At 49.4% G+C, this 20,286-nt stretch overlaps 5 protein-coding genes across 5 annotated transcripts; 2 read left to right on the top strand and 3 right to left on the bottom strand.

Annotated features, from left to right (window-relative positions):
• Positions 1 to 130: 130 nt before the first annotated feature.
• FIESC28_07316 (uncharacterized protein) lies at positions 131 to 2,424 on the bottom strand (the record flags this gene model as incomplete). Its single annotated transcript, XM_031161456.1, has 2 exons — positions 131 to 2,326; positions 2,383 to 2,424. 2 exons carry the CDS (start codon positions 2,422 to 2,424, stop codon positions 131 to 133), a joined length of 2,238 nt encoding a protein of 745 aa, XP_031014484.1.
• A 2,489-nt stretch (positions 2,425 to 4,913) lies between these two features.
• Positions 4,914 to 9,527, top strand: FIESC28_07315 (uncharacterized protein; the record flags this gene model as incomplete). Its single annotated transcript, XM_031161455.1, has 4 exons — positions 4,914 to 5,105; positions 5,161 to 5,470; positions 5,523 to 8,152; positions 8,208 to 9,527. The coding sequence occupies 4 exons, from the start codon at positions 4,914 to 4,916 to the stop codon at positions 9,525 to 9,527; spliced, it is 4,452 nt and encodes a 1,483-aa protein (XP_031014483.1).
• Positions 9,528 to 10,347: 820 nt separating this feature from the next.
• On the top strand, positions 10,348 to 11,279 carry FIESC28_07314 (uncharacterized protein; the record flags this gene model as incomplete). The annotated part of the gene is made up of 2 exons (XM_031161454.1): positions 10,348 to 10,476; positions 10,560 to 11,279. The coding sequence occupies 2 exons, from the start codon at positions 10,348 to 10,350 to the stop codon at positions 11,277 to 11,279; spliced, it is 849 nt and encodes a 282-aa protein (XP_031014482.1).
• A 288-nt stretch (positions 11,280 to 11,567) lies between these two features.
• On the bottom strand, positions 11,568 to 12,899 carry FIESC28_07313 (uncharacterized protein; the record flags this gene model as incomplete). The annotated part of the gene is made up of 1 exon (XM_031161453.1): positions 11,568 to 12,899. The coding sequence occupies one exon, from the start codon at positions 12,897 to 12,899 to the stop codon at positions 11,568 to 11,570; it is 1,332 nt and encodes a 443-aa protein (XP_031014481.1).
• Positions 12,900 to 13,238: 339 nt separating this feature from the next.
• Positions 13,239 to 16,277, bottom strand: FIESC28_07312 (uncharacterized protein; the record flags this gene model as incomplete). The annotated part of the gene is made up of 1 exon (XM_031161452.1): positions 13,239 to 16,277. The coding sequence occupies one exon, from the start codon at positions 16,275 to 16,277 to the stop codon at positions 13,239 to 13,241; it is 3,039 nt and encodes a 1,012-aa protein (XP_031014480.1).
• Positions 16,278 to 20,286: the final 4,009 nt, after the last annotated feature.

Here is a 20,286-nt window from a genome sequence, read left to right as displayed (position 1 = left end):
TCCTGCTCCAAAACCGTCCACTAAGGGCAAGACCTTTGTCTGAATTTATATGATCCAACATAATGTTCATGGCACACACAGCAAGCGTCAAATCGCTCCCAAACGTCTAGATCGTAAATTGATGTCGTAATCATTCCTCGTCTTTACTACCACCCAAGTCCATCACTTTCTGTGTTGTCTCTGTGCAACGCTTGATAAACTCCTCGTATGAAACCTCACCTCCAGCCGTGTACCGTAGTGTAAGAACATCTGTAACCAGCTTTCTCAGGCTAGGCCGTCCGTGTCTTGGTGTGATCTCGCGCTTGTCTCCATCTCGTACGTTGTATAATACAATACGCGGCAATTCTCCAGATTTCGAACCGAACAAGTATGCATATACACAAGCCTGAACGATATGCTCGTTGGTTAGCTGTGACACAAACTTGATTTCCCATATTGTTTTGTCGCTCGCGTCTTTGTTCTCGACGGGGCAAGATGCAACAATATCTGCTCGGCCATACAGAGTGGTTGACTCCTTGTCAACGTGAAATCTTTCCGACATTTCAACCTCAAACTCCAGGCTTGTAGCAGGATCTGCCAACTCGTTGCCAAGTCGACGTCTAGCAAGCTCAAGGTCTTGATGCCTGATCCAATCAAACTTGTGATGTTCCATTTGTATCACGCGTGGTAGATAGCCGGATAGCTTAGCCTCATACCTGCAAGCGTGACGGCAAAGCCAAGGAGCCAATTGTTGGGGAACGATAGGCATATTTTTGTTGACCTCCTTCTGGTCGACATCTAGCGACTTCAAGGTACCTAAAGTTTCAAGCTCCAGGGAAGCGGCAATGGCAAGGCCATTTATGTCGCTTACAGATTCGAAGAATCCCTTTTGCGTGTCCGAGGCAACCACATTTTGTATGTTGATACGCTCACGGCCTAGTAGACGTGACGAAGCCCGTTTAACATGCAGACAACGCTTGACTATTCTATCAAGAGCGTCTCCCTGTATATAACGAGTCATGTCACGGACACCGACGGATAGTGGGAGGAGGAGTCCAAGTTCCAGAGGTCGACCAGGCGGGCCAGGTTGTGGAATAATTTCTGTTTTGCTGCCTATCATATTCAGGACTTCAGCTGTGTTATACAGAGCATCGACGGACATACAAGACATCATGCTATTCTCGTCTTGATGAAGCACAACAAGCTGGCTCAAAGCGCGTGTCAGAGCCACGAAAGCTTCATTCGGACACGTATCATCGGGCTGATCGCGACCTAAGAACTCGAAGTAAGTAGAGTCCATACCGAGGAGTATTACCAATTCACGCTCGCGGCCTTTGAACTGGTGAATGGTGGATATACACATCTTTCCATGGATCACTTGATCATCAAGAGGCGCATCGTCGTCGGTAGGCACAGATATAGGAATGCCATATACCTCAGCCAGCATATTTGTCAGGCCTTGTAACGGGCCTTTTGTGCGGATTGAAGGTGCTATGATGACGGAATTTTGTGGTCCATAACGTTTAATCAGATGGGACAGCCTTTCAGCTATTGCACGACTTTCCCAAAGGTTGCATCTTAGGACAATGGGCTTTGGGCCACGCTTTGAGCTCGAGATATATTGCTCTCCGCCCAGCCAAGCATGATTTATGAAATCCACTGTCGGCATGGGCAATCGGAAGCTCTTCCCGAGCTGAACCTCGGCAAAAGGGTAGGGACTCATGGGGCCTAGCAGTTCAGGAGCCAGAGTCAAATATCGAGGATCAGCATTCCGAAAACGATATATAGATTGACGTTCGTCGCCAAGTACAACAATGCGTGCAGGCTGTCCTTCTTTTGCGATGTTGTTGGATCGAAGAAAGCACGCAACTAGCCAAAAAGTCTCTGGATTACAGTCCTGAAACTCATCCAGGACAATGATGTCAAAGGGCGTAGAAGACCACACAGGAAGTTTGCCGTCACGGTCAACCTTTCGCAATAGTCTGATGAGTTCCCGGTCACTTGGCACGACTCTTTTCAAAAGCTTTCCGGCCATGGCGTGAAAAGTGAAGACATGACTGTTGTGATATTTTTTCAGACGACTGGAGGTTTCACTTTGAAGTCTCTTGGAGAAGAGAACGCTGCCAATCTTTTTGTCAGGATGAGCAGCCGCAATGGCTTCTATCGTGGCTGTTTTACCAGATCCAGGCCTTGCCGATACCACGACATTCTGGTCAGCGCAAAGTTTCGCAATCTTTAGTTGTTGTGATGAGGGCACGAAAGCAGACTTGTTACTAGTCGACGGAAGTAGTAGTTGACGACACTCTGTAAAATATCGAAGAGTCTCGAGTGCAAGAACTAAACGGGTCTGATATACTTGTCAGTAAAAGTACTCTGTCCATGACAAAAATCGTCGTCGTTTACCGGTAGTGGTCGGCGTTTGGCCGAGAGCCACAGCCGTATCATGTTGGCTCACGGATGAGAAAATATTGATGGCACTTCCATGTTTATTCACAGCGAAAGGATATATTAGGAAGCCATCGACAGAGAATGATTTTATGTGAATACAGAAAAGACTTGGAAGATCGGCAAGGCTAGATATCTTCAGAGGTATCCGCACAGATTCTGCGACTGGGCGAGATGATTCATGATGCATTTGTGATTTGTTGTTGCTGTAAGTTTAGAGAGAAGGAATATTATAGGGCCGTTTTTCACCGGACTGCGAATGGATTTTTGAACCTCCAAACCTCCATTTTCCAGACATCAATACATCCGTAATTCGTTGATGTTTCATATAAGCACAAACGTGATGACTTTCTCTTTTCAACTTGTGAATTGGTTACTTGTGCAACCAGGAAAAATGTGTAAGATGACTTATCAGGCACCTAGTCGACCCAATAAGAAGGTGGATAGTAGAGAAAGCACGGCATTTTCATTTCCATGAGGGTTCCATGGCTTGGCTTAGGTGGTCCGCATTTAGTGTTCAGGTCAACTAGTGTGGCTGTGCATTCAAAATGGAGATGCAGCTGATGGAGAAAAGGGAAGGCGGGCTAGAAATGCAAAGTGATAAGCCGTGGAACATGGGCAATAGATACTAAGGTACTGTTCGACAGGTACAGACAGACGAGATTGTACACAAGATTGAATGGGCAAAACTACAGAAGATCCCCAGAGCCTCAAAGCTGTACCAGTAAAGAGTTTCATCCTGTCACATTTCATTGTACTGTAACAAAAGGGAAGTTATCACGACAGGAGAGAGGGGACCACACAGGCTGAGAAGTCTATTCTTGCGAGCTACGTAACCTCAGCGGTGCCAGCGATCAAGGGAACAGGGGTTCTCTGAATCTAAACTAAAAAGAGACGCCTTTCCTCGATCTTGGAAGCCTTGGATCCAGGCCCAGTTCCCTGACCCCTGCCGCCCTGAGGAAGCTAGGGAGTAGCAGTTCCGTCACATTCACAAGCAAAACAAAACCGAGTTCTGGGCTCCCCCGGACCCGACACGGTTACCCTTTCATCGATTACGTAGGTCGTGCTTTGTTGCTCAGCGCTGCAGGGGTCGGACTTCTTCTAGGTAAGGTAGTAGTCAGTCTAGCCACAGTAGGCAGGGAGCTCTCTCTATATGTTACCGGTAAGATGCTTGACAGCGGAAAGAGAGGGAATTTAACTTGTCGGTATGGTGTGACTTGATTGCTGCAAATAAATGTCTCTTTTCCAATTCCTTGGTATTAAGCGGTAGTAAGACTTCATGTATCTGGGTAGACTGGTCAGCTCACCCATACTGAACCAACTGCCACGTTATGTACCTACAGTACAATATACCAGAGCTGAATAGCAGGGAGTGTCGGTGACACAGCACAAGCAAGCAAGTGCAAGAATTAAATAGAGTCCAAGGAGCCGAATGTTTCAGATTGTCGCTCACTCCCCAGTTATTTACTGAGGCCAAATACCATTCCTCCATTCACTGATTGTTTATCGTATAACTTACAGTGATAGGCGATCCACTCTGCCGCGCTTTCTCGGCCCGCAATTGCAACTTCTTTTTTCCTCAGTGGAGGGCAGTACTATAGGTACCTCCACTGTAAGGTACTTACCTAACTTATAGGCTGATCCGATCACTGTCTTAAAGTTTGTACCGATATGGACCTATTCAGGTCCCAGGTCCATCCTGATAATGATCGGATGGGCTTCAATTTCCCTTGCTGAGCCACAAATTAGCTCCCTCCCACTAGCGAAAGTGACTTGAAAGCTACCAGCTCTAAGCGACATGAAGCTGTGTTCATAAAAGTATCCAACACGTACTCTTTTATCCGCGTCCTGTGCGTCGTCGATCAATATTCAGCGCAAGCCAAGTCACTTCAAGCTTGGAATAAGGTCTCCAGCTACCAAGGTGTTCGTTCCTTGGGTGCAGCTGCAGGTAGGTTGCACCAACCTTAGTAACTTATAGCACAATATCCGGACCTAGACCTGACCTGACCTGACTTGGGTCCTCCATGTCTTGTCTCTGTCAACTTGCTTGTGCCAGGTTTCCTCTCCCATCCCAATCCCTTTGGCTTGGCTACATCCTTCTTCACCCTCTTTTCTATTTACCCCCTCCTTCATTCTCTTTCTTCTCTATTTCCTTTCCTCTTCTAATTAACCTCTCACTACCTCCCATCTGCTGGTGCCGCCAGCTTGGCACGTAAACGACCAAAGGCCAACCTAGCTCAGCTTATGTACAAGCTGCAAGCTATCCATAAGCTACTAAATACAAGCTACCAGGACATCGCAACCTTGCACGTACCACCTTGGTCGACCACTGACCTCACGAGGGTCGTTTAGAATCGATTTCGTTACCTGAATGCTTCGCGACGGTTCTTTGAATTCAAATTGCGCCAATTGACGACTGCGAATAATACAAACTATCCATAGTAACACGTTCCAGCGGCAACCGCAGCAACGCTGCTCGAAACAACACCATGTCAACCGCTAGAGAAGCCGAGGAGCTCAAGCAGCAGGGCGTTGTCGAAGCTGCTGCGAATCCCGAAACCAACGTCACTGCGGATGACGCTCAAAGAACCATTGTCCAGGCGTCTCGAAATGCTGGTGTGGCGGCTTTCACCTTCGACCCAGATGCCAGCCCAGAACAGAAGAAAGCTCAAGCCAAAGCTGTATGCCCCTCCTTCTTTCTGTTCCCGACTTCAAACTAACGTCACTCTTGCGCAGGCCATCCCTCCCGAGCTTCAACACAGCAGACGGCCCAAGGGCGCTGCTATCATCACCGACGTCGACGACGGCACCGGTCCTGACGAAGATCTACCAGAACCCAGCAAGGACGGAGTCTTGGACGTTGCTCGCGATGAACAAGGAAAACCACTTGCAGACGGTGTCGATCCTGAAGGCGACGAAGTACCATACTCAAGAACAGGATGGGCTCCGCGACTGGGATGGCCCGAGGACGATGCGACTGCGCAGGAGAGTCTGCTTGATCACGAAACTTGGGTAGAGTCGCAGCTTCCGGATACTTTGTATGGTGGTAGGTGTACCCATGCCAGAAATAAGCGCACGAGAATTACTGACACAGCCAGATTGGTATCATAATACCGGTGTAATCATATTCGCATGTGTTACTTCCTGGCTTGTCGCTGTCTTTGGCGGCGGACTGGGCTGGGTCATCATCGTTATGGCCTTCTGTTCTACTTACTACCGCACATCGCTACGAAGAGTGCGACGCAACTTCCGAGACGACATCTCTCGCGAGATGGCTCTGAAGAGGCTGGAAAACGACAACGAATCTCTCGAGTGGATTAACTCCTTCATGGTCAAGTTCTGGCCCATCTACCAGCCAGTCCTTGCCCAGACCATTATCAACTCTGTCGATCAAGTCCTGAGTTCTGCTACCCCTTCATTCTTGGACAGTCTGAAGCTCAAGACTTTCACATTGGGTACCAAGCCCCCCCGCATGGAGCATGTCAAGACGTATCCCAAGACGGAGGATGACATTGTCATGATGGACTGGAAATTCAGTTTCACTCCCAACGACACTGACGACATGACTTCCCGCCAGCTCAAAAGCAAGATCAACCCCAAAGTTGTGCTCGAAATTCGAATCGGCAAGGCCATGATCAGCAAGGGACTTGACGTTATTGTCGAGGATATGGCCTTCTCTGGCATCATGCGACTGAAGATCAAGCTGCAAATCCCTTTCCCTCATATCGACCGTATTGAGATGTGCTTCCTGGAACGACCGACCATCGACTATGTCTGCAAACCCTTGGGTGGTGACAACTTCGGCTTCGACATCAATTTCATTCCTGGTCTGGAGGGATTTATCCAAGAGCAAATCCACGGCAACTTGGCTCCGATGATGTATGCGCCCAAGGTATTTCCAATTGAGGTCGCCAAGATGCTGGCTGGTTCTCCTGTCGATCAGGCTATTGGTGTCATTGCGGTGACTCTTCATGGTGCGCAGGGCTTGAAGAATAGTGACAACTTCGGCAACACTGTTGATCCTTACGCATCTTTGAGTTTGAATCGTCGTCAAGAGCTGGCCCGAACAAAGGTCGTACACGACAACCCCAACCCCAGATGGAACGAGACACACTACATCATTGTCACGTCTTTCAACGACACTTTGGACATGCAAATCTTTGACCACAACGACTTTCGAAAGTCGAAGGAACTGGGTGTTGCTTCATTTCCACTTGAGAGTATCGAAGAGCTCAATGTCCACGAGAACCAGCGATTGGAGGTCATCTCCGATGGCAAGGCTCGCGGTGTTGTTTCCTGCGACATTCGTTTCTTCCCCGTGCTTGAGACCGTCAAAAACGCCGAAGGACAAGACGAGCCACCTCCTCCGTCCAACCAGGGTATTCTCCGATTTACCGTGGAGCAAGCCAAGGATCTGGACGGTACCAAGAGTCTTGTAGGATCTCTCAACCCTTACGCTGTCATGTTTTTGAACGGCAAGGAAGTGCACCAAACCAAGAAGCTGAAACGTACCAACAACCCCATCTGGGACAATGGTTCCAAAGAGATCCTCATTACAGACCGAAAGAAGGCCAAGCTTGGTCTCACAGTCAAGGACGACCGTGATCTTGCCGGCGACCAAGTTGTTGGAAAATACCAGATTAAGCTCGACGAAATGCTCGAGTGCATGGAGCAAGGCAAGGAGTGGTACAACCTGCACGGTGCACAAACGGGTCGTGTTAAAATGATGGCACAGTGGAGGCCCGTTTCTATCTCCGGTGTAGCGAGCACTGGTGGCTACGTGACCCCTATTGGTGTTCTGCGTCTTCATTTCAAGAAAGCTACTGATCTTCGAAATTTCGAGGCATTCGGCAAGTCGGATCCTTACACTCGAATCCTACTCTCTGGTATCGAAAAGGCACGAACTGTCACTTTCCGGAACGATCTCAACCCCGAGTGGGACGAAGTTCTCTACGTGCCCATTCACTCTGCTCGCGACAGGCTTGCTTTGGAAGTCATGGATACGGAAAAGGTTGGAAAAGACAGAAGTCTGGGACTGGTTGAGCTCTTCGCCGCCGACTATGTTGCTCAGGACGAAACTGGCGAGTATTTGGTCAATGACAGGAAACAGCTACGCGAGGACGGCCTCCGTCTGCACGGCAAAGGTATCGCCAAGGGAGTTCTACATTACACGGTTGCCTTTTACCCTTGCCTCAATGTCGCTGATCCCGAGGATGAGGAGGAGGAAGAGAAGGAGAAAGAGGGAGAAGCTGAGAATGATAAAGATTCTTCCTCTGGAGAGGAACCGTCTCCTGTGCAGAGATCTAGCGAGGCCGGCAAGTTCAGCGCCAGTTTGGATAAACCCAAGGAGAATCACTTGGAACCCCCTACACCTACAACAGCTGGTCGCCCCTCAATCGACATGCCCAAGGGTCCGCGCAAAATCAGACTCACCCCCGAAGAGCTTCTCAAGTACGAAAGTGGTTTGCTCATCTTCCGACTCATGGAGGCAGAAATGCCCGACAGCCACAGCCACTTGGAGGTTCTCGTGGATGATATGGCGTACCCATCCTATATCTCTTCAACTGCTCGCAACAAACATCACAAATTCGAAGAAATTGGAGACTGTTTCATCCGCGAACTCGACTTTTCTCGACTTACTCTTCGGGCTCGCAAGAAGGGTGACGACGACGACGACCTCCTAGCGTCGCTCGCCGGCAACACCTTGGAAACGCTCAAGCAATGCTTGGTAAGATTCAATCAAAAGGTCACGATACAGGTTATGATAACTAACATCTAAGCAGAACAACCCGACAATTCTGAAGCTCAAGGGCGAGGATGGGCGCCCCGCAAGTGTCAAGGTCAGCTTGAAGTATATCCCAGTCAAGATGCAGCTTGACCCAAGCGAAAGTATTAACAACATGGGAACACTTCGTGTTGATGTTCTTGATGCTGTCGATCTTCCTTCAGCCGATCGCAATGGCAAGAGTGATCCTTACTGCAAATTTGAGCTTAACGGCCAGGAGATTCACAAGACTAAGGTGGTGAAGAAGACATTGAGCCCCACATGGAACGAATACTTTGAGGTCAATGTTCCTTCAAGGACTGCTGCACAGTTCAAGTTGACTGTGTGGGACTATGACTTTGCGGACAAGCCTGACTTCTTAGGTGGTGCCGATATCAATCTCGAGTCCCTGGATCCTTTCAGGCCGTCAGAGACTAAGTATATCCTCGATGGCAAGTCAGGAAGCGTGCGCATCCGACTCTTGTTCCGACCCAGCTATGTCCAGCGAGCGCGTCAGGGCACATCCACCTTCGGCGGTACGTTTGCGTCAGCTCCCGGACGTATCGTCACCGGTGTTGCTGGTGCGCCCATCAAGGGCGGTGCCGCTGTGGCGGGAGTTGTTGGCCACGGCGTTGGCAGGGGAGCCTCGTTCCTCCGCCGCGGTATCTTCAGCAAGAAGGACAATAGCGACATCATCGAAGAGGATAATGAAGTTTTTGAGTCCCAAGCACTAAGTCCTAATGGCAACGATGGCGCCAATGGTGGGCTACGTCGATCACCAGCTATAAACGAAGAAGGCAGCTCGAATGGCAGCCGTCCTCCTACCAGCAATGGCCATATTCGGTCGAAGAGTATCGGCCAGTCGTCGACTCACAGCGCCAATCCAGGAGCCCCTCCGAGCGGTACAGCTTCTTTTACCGTGGTCGAAGCATCAGGCTTCCCTCCTGCGTCTGATCTGTACGTCATAATCACGCAGATCAACCCCAGAGAGAAGACAGTGGGCAAGACCAAGCACTTCAAGTCCAACAGTGGACAGTGGACATTTGGAGAGACGTTCAAGTTCCCATGTTCACCTGACGCACAGTTTAAGATTGAGGCCAAGGGTCAACACACGTTTAGCAGCGATGATGACCTAGGCGAGCACATCTACTTTGTTGACGAGTCAGGCTCCTCGGTTGCTAAGGAGCTGTCTGTGGGCAGCGGAACAGTGACACTCAAGAGCAGCTTTCAAGCCACTGAATCAAACCTAGTCCCAGACAGTCCTAAAGCTCACATGCGCCGAAGCTTCATGAGTAAGCGGGATGGTCGACCTAGCCGGGAGGTGACACCGAATCCTTAAACTGAAAGAGTTTGCGGACTCTTGAAAGGGGCAGTTTTCTTTCACGTGAGTCTCGAGATTGATCCTCGTTATACTTGACGTTTCTTTTCCTTTGTCTTGGTTCGAATGAAAATCTGGGTAATATCTGAGTTGACATTGAAGACTGGGGTCATAGGTTCTTCCACGAACCGAGGAAGGGAAGAGGGTTAATCAAGCGAAAAGGGTGGTAGTTATGAGAGTGCGATATCCTTAGTTTGTCGGTTTTCTTGGGCGTAAATTGGATGTGAGGGAATGGAACTGGAGAACTTGGCACGGAACCTAAGAAGCGATCAATGAATAAATTAAATATTTGAAATTAATTGTGCTGTTTGACGGCTTTTCTGAGCTCCTAGAGCTCTTGTATATGATATTCTTTGGTGTTGAACACTTAATGCCTAAAATTCGAGGCAATATTTGCAGCACAAGGCTACCCCACTAAACGTAGAGACGGACAGCGTCACTGGGCATGTTAGGGAGGTACGTACCTCAATTGCAGTCTCCCGCCATTCCATCAGTTGACGCGCGCAATGGAAGCTGCCTGAGCCTCAGCTTCCTTGTCTAGAGCTACGCATTCCCACTTCCACCTTAACAGACCATCATCCACCTTCCGACATCCACAACGCCAATCCTTATCACGATATAACGAATCAATCACGGATCGATAGTCTCGACGTTTATCGACTTCATCAAGGCTTCCTTTCGCCTTCTTCAAGTCACCGAAAGCTCTGGATCCGAGGCACAAGCTCCAGGGCCGATCATTACAAGTTGACAAACTCACGATTACTTCTACGATAAAGTCAATATGGACTCTCTTGTCTCGAAATACAGCCGGCCGTCGTACGAGCAGAACGAGCCTCTTGACGACCAGGATGAGCTGCTGAACTCTATGGGAGATCTCTCCATCAAGTTTGCCATGCCTCCCGTTGCCCAGGTTGGTTATTAAAACATGGAGCTATCTACACCACAGCTCTGCTCTCGTCCATCGCCGTCCAACTAACAATCTCTTGCTTGCAGCCCTCGTCATGGCTCCGCGCTGCCACAGATGACCGATCCAACCCCAACTGCCCTATCAAGATCGCCCACGGAACCACCACTCTCGCCTTCCGCTTCCAGGGCGGTATCATCGTCGCGACCGACTCCCGAGCCACCGCCGGAAACTGGATCGCCTCTCAAACCGTCAAGAAGGTTATCGAGATCAACAGCGTTCTGCTAGGAACCATGGCTGGTGGTGCTGCAGACTGTCAGTACTGGCTTGCTTGGCTCGGCATGCAGTGCCGCCTCCACGAGCTCCGACACAAGCGCCGCATCAGCGTTGCCGCCGCTAGCAAGATCCTCACCAACCTCGTCTACAGCTACAAGGGCATGGGCCTCAGTATGGGTACCATGTGTGCCGGTGTTACCAAGGAGGAGGGTCCCGCTCTTTACTACGTCGACAGCGATGGCACTCGCCTAGCAGGAAACCTCTTCTGTGTTGGATCTGGTCAGACATTCGCCTACGGTGTGCTCGACGCCGAGTACAAGTACGACCTGTCGGATGAGGAGGCTCTTGAGCTTGGAAAGCGAAGTATTCTGGCCGCCACTCACCGAGATGCTTACTCTGGTGGTTACATCAACCTGTACCACGTCAAGGAGGAGGGCTGGGTGAAGCACGGCTTTAACGACACCAACCCCATCTTCTGGAAGACCAAACTGGACAAGGGCGAGTTCACCAACGTGACAAGCGAGTTGGTTTAGAGGGATTAGTACTGGAAATGAAGATGTTCGCCTGACGATTAAAGCACACAGACAGACATAGCGTGGATGATAGAGGGGGTATATGAAGCTCCATTCGATCCGTGTAATATGTACAACAATGGCTTTTTCTCTTGAAGACAAGACCCCTGAACCTCAAGACTTGGTGATGATATTCTTGTAAAGAAGAGAAGAAAAAAATGTCAACGGCGTTCTCCAAAGTTTCCAATCCAAACACCGCATCACATATTAATAGTACAGATATGCTCGAAATGTTCAATCGTTAATCGTTCAGTCTCTCTTCACCCAACCATCAACGCCCAATATCCCCTCCCCAATCTCAGGGTCCATGGGCCACTTTCCAATCCCCGTGATGTTCAGTTCAGACTCGTAGCCAGCCTGAAACATTTCCATACCCGTCCAGGCTATCATGGCCGCGTTGTCGGTACACAACTCCACAGGCGGCGCAACAATCTGCATTTTGTCGTAGCCTCTGACGGCCAACATGGACCGTAGAACGTGCATGAGGAACTTATTGCTTGCAACGCCACCTGCCACCACGAGGGTTTTGGCAGTTCGTAGCTCAGGCTTGTCATCGAGAGCGATACATAATCGTCCTGCGAGGTGTGTGAAAGCTGCCATCATAGTATGTTGTGCCAGCGCACGGCGTTCAGGGATGGACATGGAAGGGCGTGACGTTGCAAGTTCGTGCACGTGCGTATAGATGCTGCTAAAGGAGAATGCGAGCTTGCGAGTTTGTCGAAACGGCGTAGGGATATTCCAGTCATAGCCTGTGGCTGGGGGGTTCATCTCTGCGGAACGAGAAGCTGGTGGTGTAAAGACAGCTTTGTAGGCGGAAGTTGTGTCGGTGTTGGGTGGGAAAGCAAAGGCTTCTAGGAGACGACCGTACATGACATGCTCGCTCGCATCAAATATCTCTGGAGGTAAGATATCACGAGCTGTCTGGTCCAGAAGGTTTCCAATGGCAATATCGCCGCTCGTCGCGAGAATAGAGTGTTCCGTGAGACCTGTCGAGTGAACGAGCTGAGTATGGCCCCCTGATACCAGAAGAGAGAGAAATGGAAACCCTGGTCCTTCTTTAGACTCTTCTTCTTCTCCCATGCTCATTCCCAAAGCTCTCGCCAGTCGTGGAGTAAGAGCATGGGCCTGCATGTGATGAACGCCCACCAACGGTACGCCCCAAGCAACAGCCAGTCCCTTTGCCATATCCAATCCAATTCCCAAATTCGAACGCATTCCAGGTCCACGAGTAACAGAGACAAAGTCTGGGATCTGTTTTCTTACGCCACTAGCGTAGCAGATCCTCTTATCCTCTCCATCTTCTGCCGCCGGTAGAGCATCCAAAGCACGGTGAACGAGCGGTGCTAAAGCTGCACTGTGACCCTTCGCTGCTACAAGGGGATGTATTCCTCTGAAAGCGCGGTTGTCCGAGGATATGCGCTCGTTGAAGAGAAGTTCTGTGGATTTTGGTGTATGGCGAAGGACAGCAACGCCTGTATCATCACATGATGTTTCAATGGCGAGCGTTGTGAGATGGCGACTACGTGGTGAAATACACCTGAGGAGGGTTCTCCTGTGGCTGCATAGTGATAGAGGACGCATTTATGCGGGTTTGTGCAAGTTGAATGATCATATACAATCCATCAAATGAGGTGAAGTTGAAATTTAGTAGAGGCGGCCCCACTCTCCCGTTTAGATGATCGAAGCTCTCACCAAATATATTTTATGTATACATGTTGCTGGTCTAGGTGAAGTTTGATGCAGATACATTACAAGTATAAATCACTGAGACGAATCATATTGTTTAAAAACTTTTCAATTTTGATAGCTAGTAAATCATCATGCCTTTTGGCCAGTGTGTTCCAAGACGCCGCTTCCAATGCTTCCATATGCGATGCTGCATGCATCTCGTCATTAATCAGATTAGAAATAATAAACTCTTCATACCCAGTTCACCCACTGGCACTGGCATCCTCCGGTCCCGCCGTCGAATCCGCCAAACTTCTCATCTCCTCGAGATCTCTTGTTGATCCACTCACCCCCAGCTCCAATGTTGTTGACCAGCAGCTTGGGGTTCTCCACGTCAACCTTTTGCCTGTCATCGATAGGCCAAGCCCAGACAAACTTCTTTTCTGGGTCTCCTCCGTGTGTGTCCATGGTGACACTCACGGGATATGGCATCGTTCCTGGTCGAATGAGCTCCGTCGAACCGCCGTTGCTGCCCGTCTCCTTATAATCAATTAGTTTCGATGTGTTGGTGGCCAGTTTGCGTGTCCAGATTTGAACGAGTAGACGTGTTTCAGCCCAAGTCGCGATGTAATCAGCCTCTGTCTCCCGGCAACCGCCATCCTTGTCCAGCGGGATATCACCATCTCTGGTGTCATTGAGAACCGTTTTGGACTTGAGAAAGATGGTCCGCTTGAAATAGGTGTAAAAGCCATAGTGCTCCGTTGCAAGACCGCGATCGTAGAGCCGCACTGGCTGTTGGACCGGCCGTGGGAGTAGTGCAGCAGGCTTGGGGGCACCATCTTCTGTGAGATCTGGTGATGGAAGGATGTCGGGGAGGCTGACGTTCAAATCCACCGCATTTTGTCTCTTGGTAAGATCTTTACGCGCGTCCTCCTCAGCAGGATCTATCAGACTGATGTAGAAGGGAGTTGCCTCGCCTGCTTTCTCGTCCGATTCAATACCGTCTGTCGTGTTTCCCAGAAACCACATCTCCTTGAATTTCGGTGGATCAGGACGAGGCTTGAACTCGGGTGTCTGTCGTGCTCGAATGATGTCTCTTGCATATGCAACGCTTCCCATACCTCGACGCGACTTTACAGAAGGTGCATCTCCATTGGGAGTGTTCCAATTCTCCTGGGTGCTATTATCCCACTGGATCTGCATCATAATGGTGGGCTGATTGGGTTTGTAAGGCTTCACGGAGTCATGCTGTTCCTTGGGTAAGGAGCAACTCCACATAGTGGAAGGATCAGTGCAGCTACTTCTCTCCATGACATTGTCCGGTCCAACAATTGACAGATCCCCTGTTGGCATAGGGGGAAAGTCAGTCAGGTTGACCCAAATCGATGGCGCTTCTTCAGAGTGCTTGGGTCGTGTCAGAACTACGCCCAGTGTGATCGCCAGGATAATGATGACAAGAAGGATTCCCAAGACGATCATCCATACTCGACGGCGTTGGCGGCCTTCGCGTCCAGTTCGACCAAAGCAGCCTCGCTTTGGGATGCATCCCCTGCCTCTCCAGAAACCACCTAGGCGGCGAGCAACAGACTCTTCTTTCTCGTTGCGACGTCTTTGACGCTCCGCTTTGGTCACAAACTCAGCATCTCCATGTGAGTGCTCACGAGGGGCCGTACCAAGTGGACGCGTTGGAAGTGGCATCTGTGAGAGACGCAAGCTGTCTCGAGGGGCGGGCGTGAGTGGGATGTCAGTCATCTGATCGGCCCTCTGTGAGGACATAGTAGATGAAAGGCCAGGAGAAATAGGACCCGGAGATGCTGGAGCTGGAACTGGAGACGGCGGGAACTGCTCTCGGAGTGGATGTCCCGGTGGGAAGACAGCTCTGTATTTGATCGGAGCAGTCTCGCCCGCCTTCTCAGGAGGTGAGTATGCAGGCAGCTGTTCACCAGCACTTTCATCCTCTGTTACAAAAATCCGGGGTTTCTCTGAGATAACAGTAGTTTCAGGAACTGGAGATGCTCTTGCAGTGGAGGGGCCAGACTCGCTTTCCTGTGTATGCTCGACACGAGGCGATGGTGTCCGGCGTGGTGTCGGTGCTTTGACGATTGGTGTTTGAAATGAACCAGGAATCAACTTCGGTGTAAGATACTCTCCGTGTGGGCTTTTCGTCTCCTGCTTGTTCCACCATTCATCCCCTCGAATGCTTCTGGGCGAGTCAGTGTACACTTTGGGGCTGGTAGTGAATGTCAGTCGGTTCTCCATAAAAGGAGTGACAACATGATGATCCCACCAGCCACGAGACTTGGAAGCAGCACTATCAGGGGTCAGTGTTGACAGCTTTCCCTTGGCTTGTTTGTGTGGGCTTGGAGTTCCATCTTCTTCGAATAGTGTGCATGGGGTGCCGCCATCGGACTCATCGGGAGTTCTGCCACCCAGCTCCAGGCTGATGAGCCTTTGATGAGCCGATTTCTTGAAGTTTGCTGGAACAGCCGGTACAGGAGGAACATTGCCGGCCGTGGTCGTACCGGGGGAGGGGAACTGTGAGTATATACTGGAAGTATAGCGAATGGTACTGAAGGAGGACACGGTATCTGGGGTATCCGGTGACCATACAGACTTCTGTTGGGCTGGGGCTATAGGTGAAGCCGATGCGTTCGCAGGGTTCCGAGGAAAATGTGGTTGCGATGGGGGTTCAATGGGTGTTGGGCTGGCATCGTATCTGGAAGCAATGCTCGCCTCTTCAGATGAGAAAGCAAGGCCAATGACAATGGGCCTATCATCTGGCGACAGTTTGTTGTCCGGGGTACGAGCTGATTGTGCTGGCCGAGCCGAGGGCTGGGGTGATGCAGTGGCCGGGCTCTGGTCTTTACTCTTCTTGAACCAGTTCCAATTTCCTACTGAGGCCGAAGTCGGTTCTCCTTCCAACGCCTTCAGAGCAGCGGCATCAACGAACTTTCCAGTACGTTCTACCGGTGTTGGCATGTAGTTTTGGCGCCGGAATGAGGACATGTCGGTTATGAGCTTGATCCCAGCCTTTGCGTTCTGAGCCTTTTGTCTTTGTCGTGACTTGACCCGGTTGATCCTCGTAGCAGATGTTCTCGATGATCGTCGTGCCGCGGACTTCGAGTGCCGACCTTGGACATTTAGCGGAGCAGGAAAGACTTGCTCGCCGGCGTCGATGGGTGTGATGGGCTCATCGTCTTCCCAGTCCTCCCACTCATCTCGACGTTGAGGTTGAGTTTCCGAGTATGGTGGTGGGTGCACCGATTCTTGTGGTTGAGTAGTGTTGGTCATTGTGTAGGTTCTGATGTATTAGATCGAAGTGATAGATGAATCAAAGTGAAAGAAAGAAAACAAGTGTAACAGCAACTAATAATCAAGCATATAGAGCTGAGCTGTGTGTGGTGATGTATTTGGTCGTTTGTTGATAGATGAAGAAAATGGTTTGTTTGGATGATGCAAGTTATGATGGCTGAAAGAGATGCTCTTCTTGGGAATAATCTAAGGAACGAACAGAAAAACAAGCATGGATGTCAGTTTAATGATTGTTGTTTGACAAAGGAAAGAAATCCGAACAATAGGATGCGACAATAGCTTATTCACTGCCCATGTCAACAAAGTCCAAGGAGATAGGAAGAATGAAAGGTGAAAAGAAATGAATTGTAGGAGAGAGAAAGAATTAAACTAGGAACAATAGACAATTGAGTCAATAGCGAGAATGCGGCCGATAATACCGTACCACCACAAGCATACTGCATATTGTTGTTGGTAGTGGATCTCATTGAAGGCAAGCATCTGTATCCGTAGGTAAATCCCAGCTGGATTGAGCAGAATCAAGGGCGTAAAGCCTCTTGATTGGCTTTACAGCCATGAGCCCGCATCTATTCGCTGTATGGCTAAATAAAGCATTCGAGGTCCAAACGTTGAACAATAGCTCATAGGCTGTCAGTCAAATGACTTGGCGCATCCTAAAGTGTGGAATAGCCGCCCTCAACCCAGGGTCCGAGGCTGTAATTGGTTGGTTCTAGGCGCCGACGCTCAAAGTGTGTGTGATTCGTAGGCCGTTGGATTGGCGACCGCGTCTGGAACCTGCAACTGCAACGTCAAACCAGAACCAAATCAACAAGGTTTAGGGAGATTGCTCTAAACCGAGAGCAGGATCTGTTGTCTCTTGGGGAGACGCGGGAATGAAATCGATTGGGTCATGCCGCGATCAAGAGGCTATCCGGGTGAGAGTGTTCCGCTATCCGCCACGAGCTAGTTCGTCAATGAACACACTTTCTGAACAAGAGTATCGATTCTCTTTCTAGAAATACGACCACTTGGCCTGGCGTGAAGTGTCCGTTGGCTAATTGAGATGAGAGGTTTGATGAAACCAAGCCACGTTTGATGATTTCACGTGGCTAAACAGGCAGCAATTCGCGAGATGGAAATTGGTGCACTTCTGTCAAATAAGTGTTCTAAATGGTGTTTTCTGCGAACTTGTGATCTATTGGCTCAGGCCTTGGAGTCAATCATCTGTTTATTGTTTAGCACCCATAGACATTATTCGCCTCTTTATACGACCACGGACACCATAACAGTTCTTCGCTGGTTTGCCGCATCGAGCAGGCCCTTGGGATGGTCTGGCCATATCGAGGCCAGAGGACCATAAAGGCGACCCGGGAATTTTTATTGCAGTTCAGGTCGGTAGCTAACCATCCGGTTTCTCGGCACTCGGATGAGTTTCGCGAGAGGCCGCCGGATCTTAGTACGTGCATTCACAGGAAATGTTTTCCTTTGTTTTAAGCACGACTTCGATGCGAGCCAGAGTTATAATGCTGGTTTGAGGTTGGAGATTGGAAGGAAGTGGTAGGTAGAGGTTTTAGTCACGTGTAGCCGTTCCTTCCTAATTCTACAGGGCGAAATCTCTATCGCAAATACAAGTAAGAAATTCATGGAAATCATGCCAAAGGTTAAATCGATTCCTCATTAAATAAGCTCTAAGTAAATTGCGCAAATGCCTGTTCATAGTGTGATATGTCTTGATTCTTACACCTCACACATCATGCACCACTCAAGTTGTCACAGCATAACCTAGAGGAGCATCTGCCATACACGCCACGCTTGTAAGTTACGAAACACCCACGTTTAGCTATTTGTTTGATACAGCAGATCATGGGATTTCTGTTAACGTCGGTACTCTGTAGAGGCAACCTATCAAGTAGTCAACTTGGACCGCTGCGAAATTGTTAGAGTTAATGAAGATGAGGCCAAAATACCAATGTACCTATAGAGACCAACTCGCCCATCGCGTGCTATAAGGTGTACATACCAGTAACTCAATCGTATGGACATCTACCAGTTGATAGGTACCTTAGTAGGCTTCTAGAATATGGACTTGACTTGGGTTCGATGCCACCACTCGCTCTGTTGGAGTGTGCACACGAATAAGAAACATTTGCTAATACCTACCATCAATGAGTTCTGATCTCTGGTCAGCCAGTCCAGGAAGCCTGGCCCTTCTCGACTCGATCGATATCCTTCTATACATAAGGTACCTGATAGATAAGGCCATTCTGCTCTTGGCTCCGGTGACAGGCTGCACCCCTGAATCCAAAACCTAAAAATCAACGGCCACTGAAAGCCCTGCCAATTTGCATGAGCAATGTGGGGTTGGGTTAAGCCTGAGCATCAGTTTTTCTTTTATCCTAAAAACTCCATGATTACTAGTATGTGAAATATGCAGTCATGCTATGTAGAGGCTCAAGCGCAAATGGCCAAGACATCTTTGCCCTACGAGACAAGTCCCGAGGTACGGCTCATATCAATGGAAACGTTCTCCCCCATGTTGCAGGTTGATTGTCTCGGTATATTTTTGGGGAATAGACTGTGACGTAATTTCACGCTTTTTTCTTCGTCACTTTACAACGTGCTATGGGGGGAGATAGGGGTCCAAGCATTCAATTTAGGCAAGTTAAGGAACTAAGTTGAGGCTAAAGGCCACCAAATTTATCATTGAGTGTTTCGTCTAGAGCCAATGCATCCATTAATTACATCCAATTCCTCGATCAAGGTGTCAAAAAATACTGTACAGCTATCTCTTCTCAGATAGAGGTGACTCAAGATGCATGCAACAGACTAAGAGGCTGACTGCAGCTTGTCATCTTCTTGAGACAAGCAAACAGGGACTTTTTGTACCTTGTACCTGTACCTGTACCTGCATGGATCTTTGTTGCACAGAGATGAGATTGGATGGATGTCATGGATGGATGGAAAAGGAAACCTAAGCATTGCATCCCCTGAAATTCTCGCAGAATGCCTTCAAACCCAGTATAGCATAGTAGCATCTTGGCTGGGATCCCCTAATTCTCTTCAAGAAATGGAGCGGGAGCAATTGACCATGGAGTTCCCCTGAGAGCACATGGCCTCTGCTTCGGTCTTGGCTGCCGTTCGTTGACTGCTTGCACCTTTTTAGTTCTTGCTCTTCAACTTCAACTTCTCCACGGATTTGGAGCGAGCGATGCAATACGAGAACCTCGGCGGACACAGATAAGCAAACACGCTCGGCTAATTTGTTAGTGTACCTTCTGCCACTGCTATCGCATCTCACTTCAGATTATCGAATTCCCGATCGAACTGCTGTCCGCTGTTGCTCCCGCCGTCGCATCGCATCGCATCACATCGCATATCGTACTGCATCATTGCACTAGGTACATAAACATCACGCTCGTTTTGTTTTGCCTGCCAACGCCGCAAGTCTTTTTTTTCGCAACCGGCTTGGCCGTTAAATTCAAAATTACACCGAATTCCCAACGGCGCTCCATCTACGCTACCTACCAGACCGGGATAGCTTCGATACGACAAGGCCAGAAGCTAGCATCCAATTCTACACTGCGCTAGGTCAGGTATCTTCTGCTGCGGATTCCACCATCCATCCACCCACTCCAACAAATACGGGCAGGCTGTCCCTACCTAACCTGTTTCTATCACTTCTGCATTGCATCGTTACACTTTGTCGACTGGTCGCCCAAGCCTCATCTGTTCCATTATACGTTACCTCGACCAATCCTCGTATACCGTGTTTCCCTCGACTCGCAGCGCAGTCTCACCCATCACCGTCTCCGACTATCTCGTACCAGACCGCTCACGATATTCCCACCCTGCGCCACATTTCGAACTCACTGTTACTGCCGTCGCTTGTCGATTGTCGGGACAATCCTTGAAAACATCTCGTTACCGTTGCTCTGTTCTCCCTTGCCAAGGTGGAAAAGTCGGGATTGTGTGGCGCCCTGGACGAAGCGGACCAAAAAAAAAAAAAAAA

This window comes from Fusarium coffeatum, assembly GCF_003316985.1.
Source record: "Fusarium coffeatum strain FIESC_28 chromosome Unknown BRIP53273_contig_160, whole genome shotgun sequence".
Classification (NCBI taxonomy): Eukaryota; Fungi; Ascomycota; class Sordariomycetes; order Hypocreales; family Nectriaceae; genus Fusarium; species Fusarium coffeatum.
Note: the sequence above shows the minus strand (reverse complement) of the source record. Positions and strands in the feature narration are given on the sequence as shown.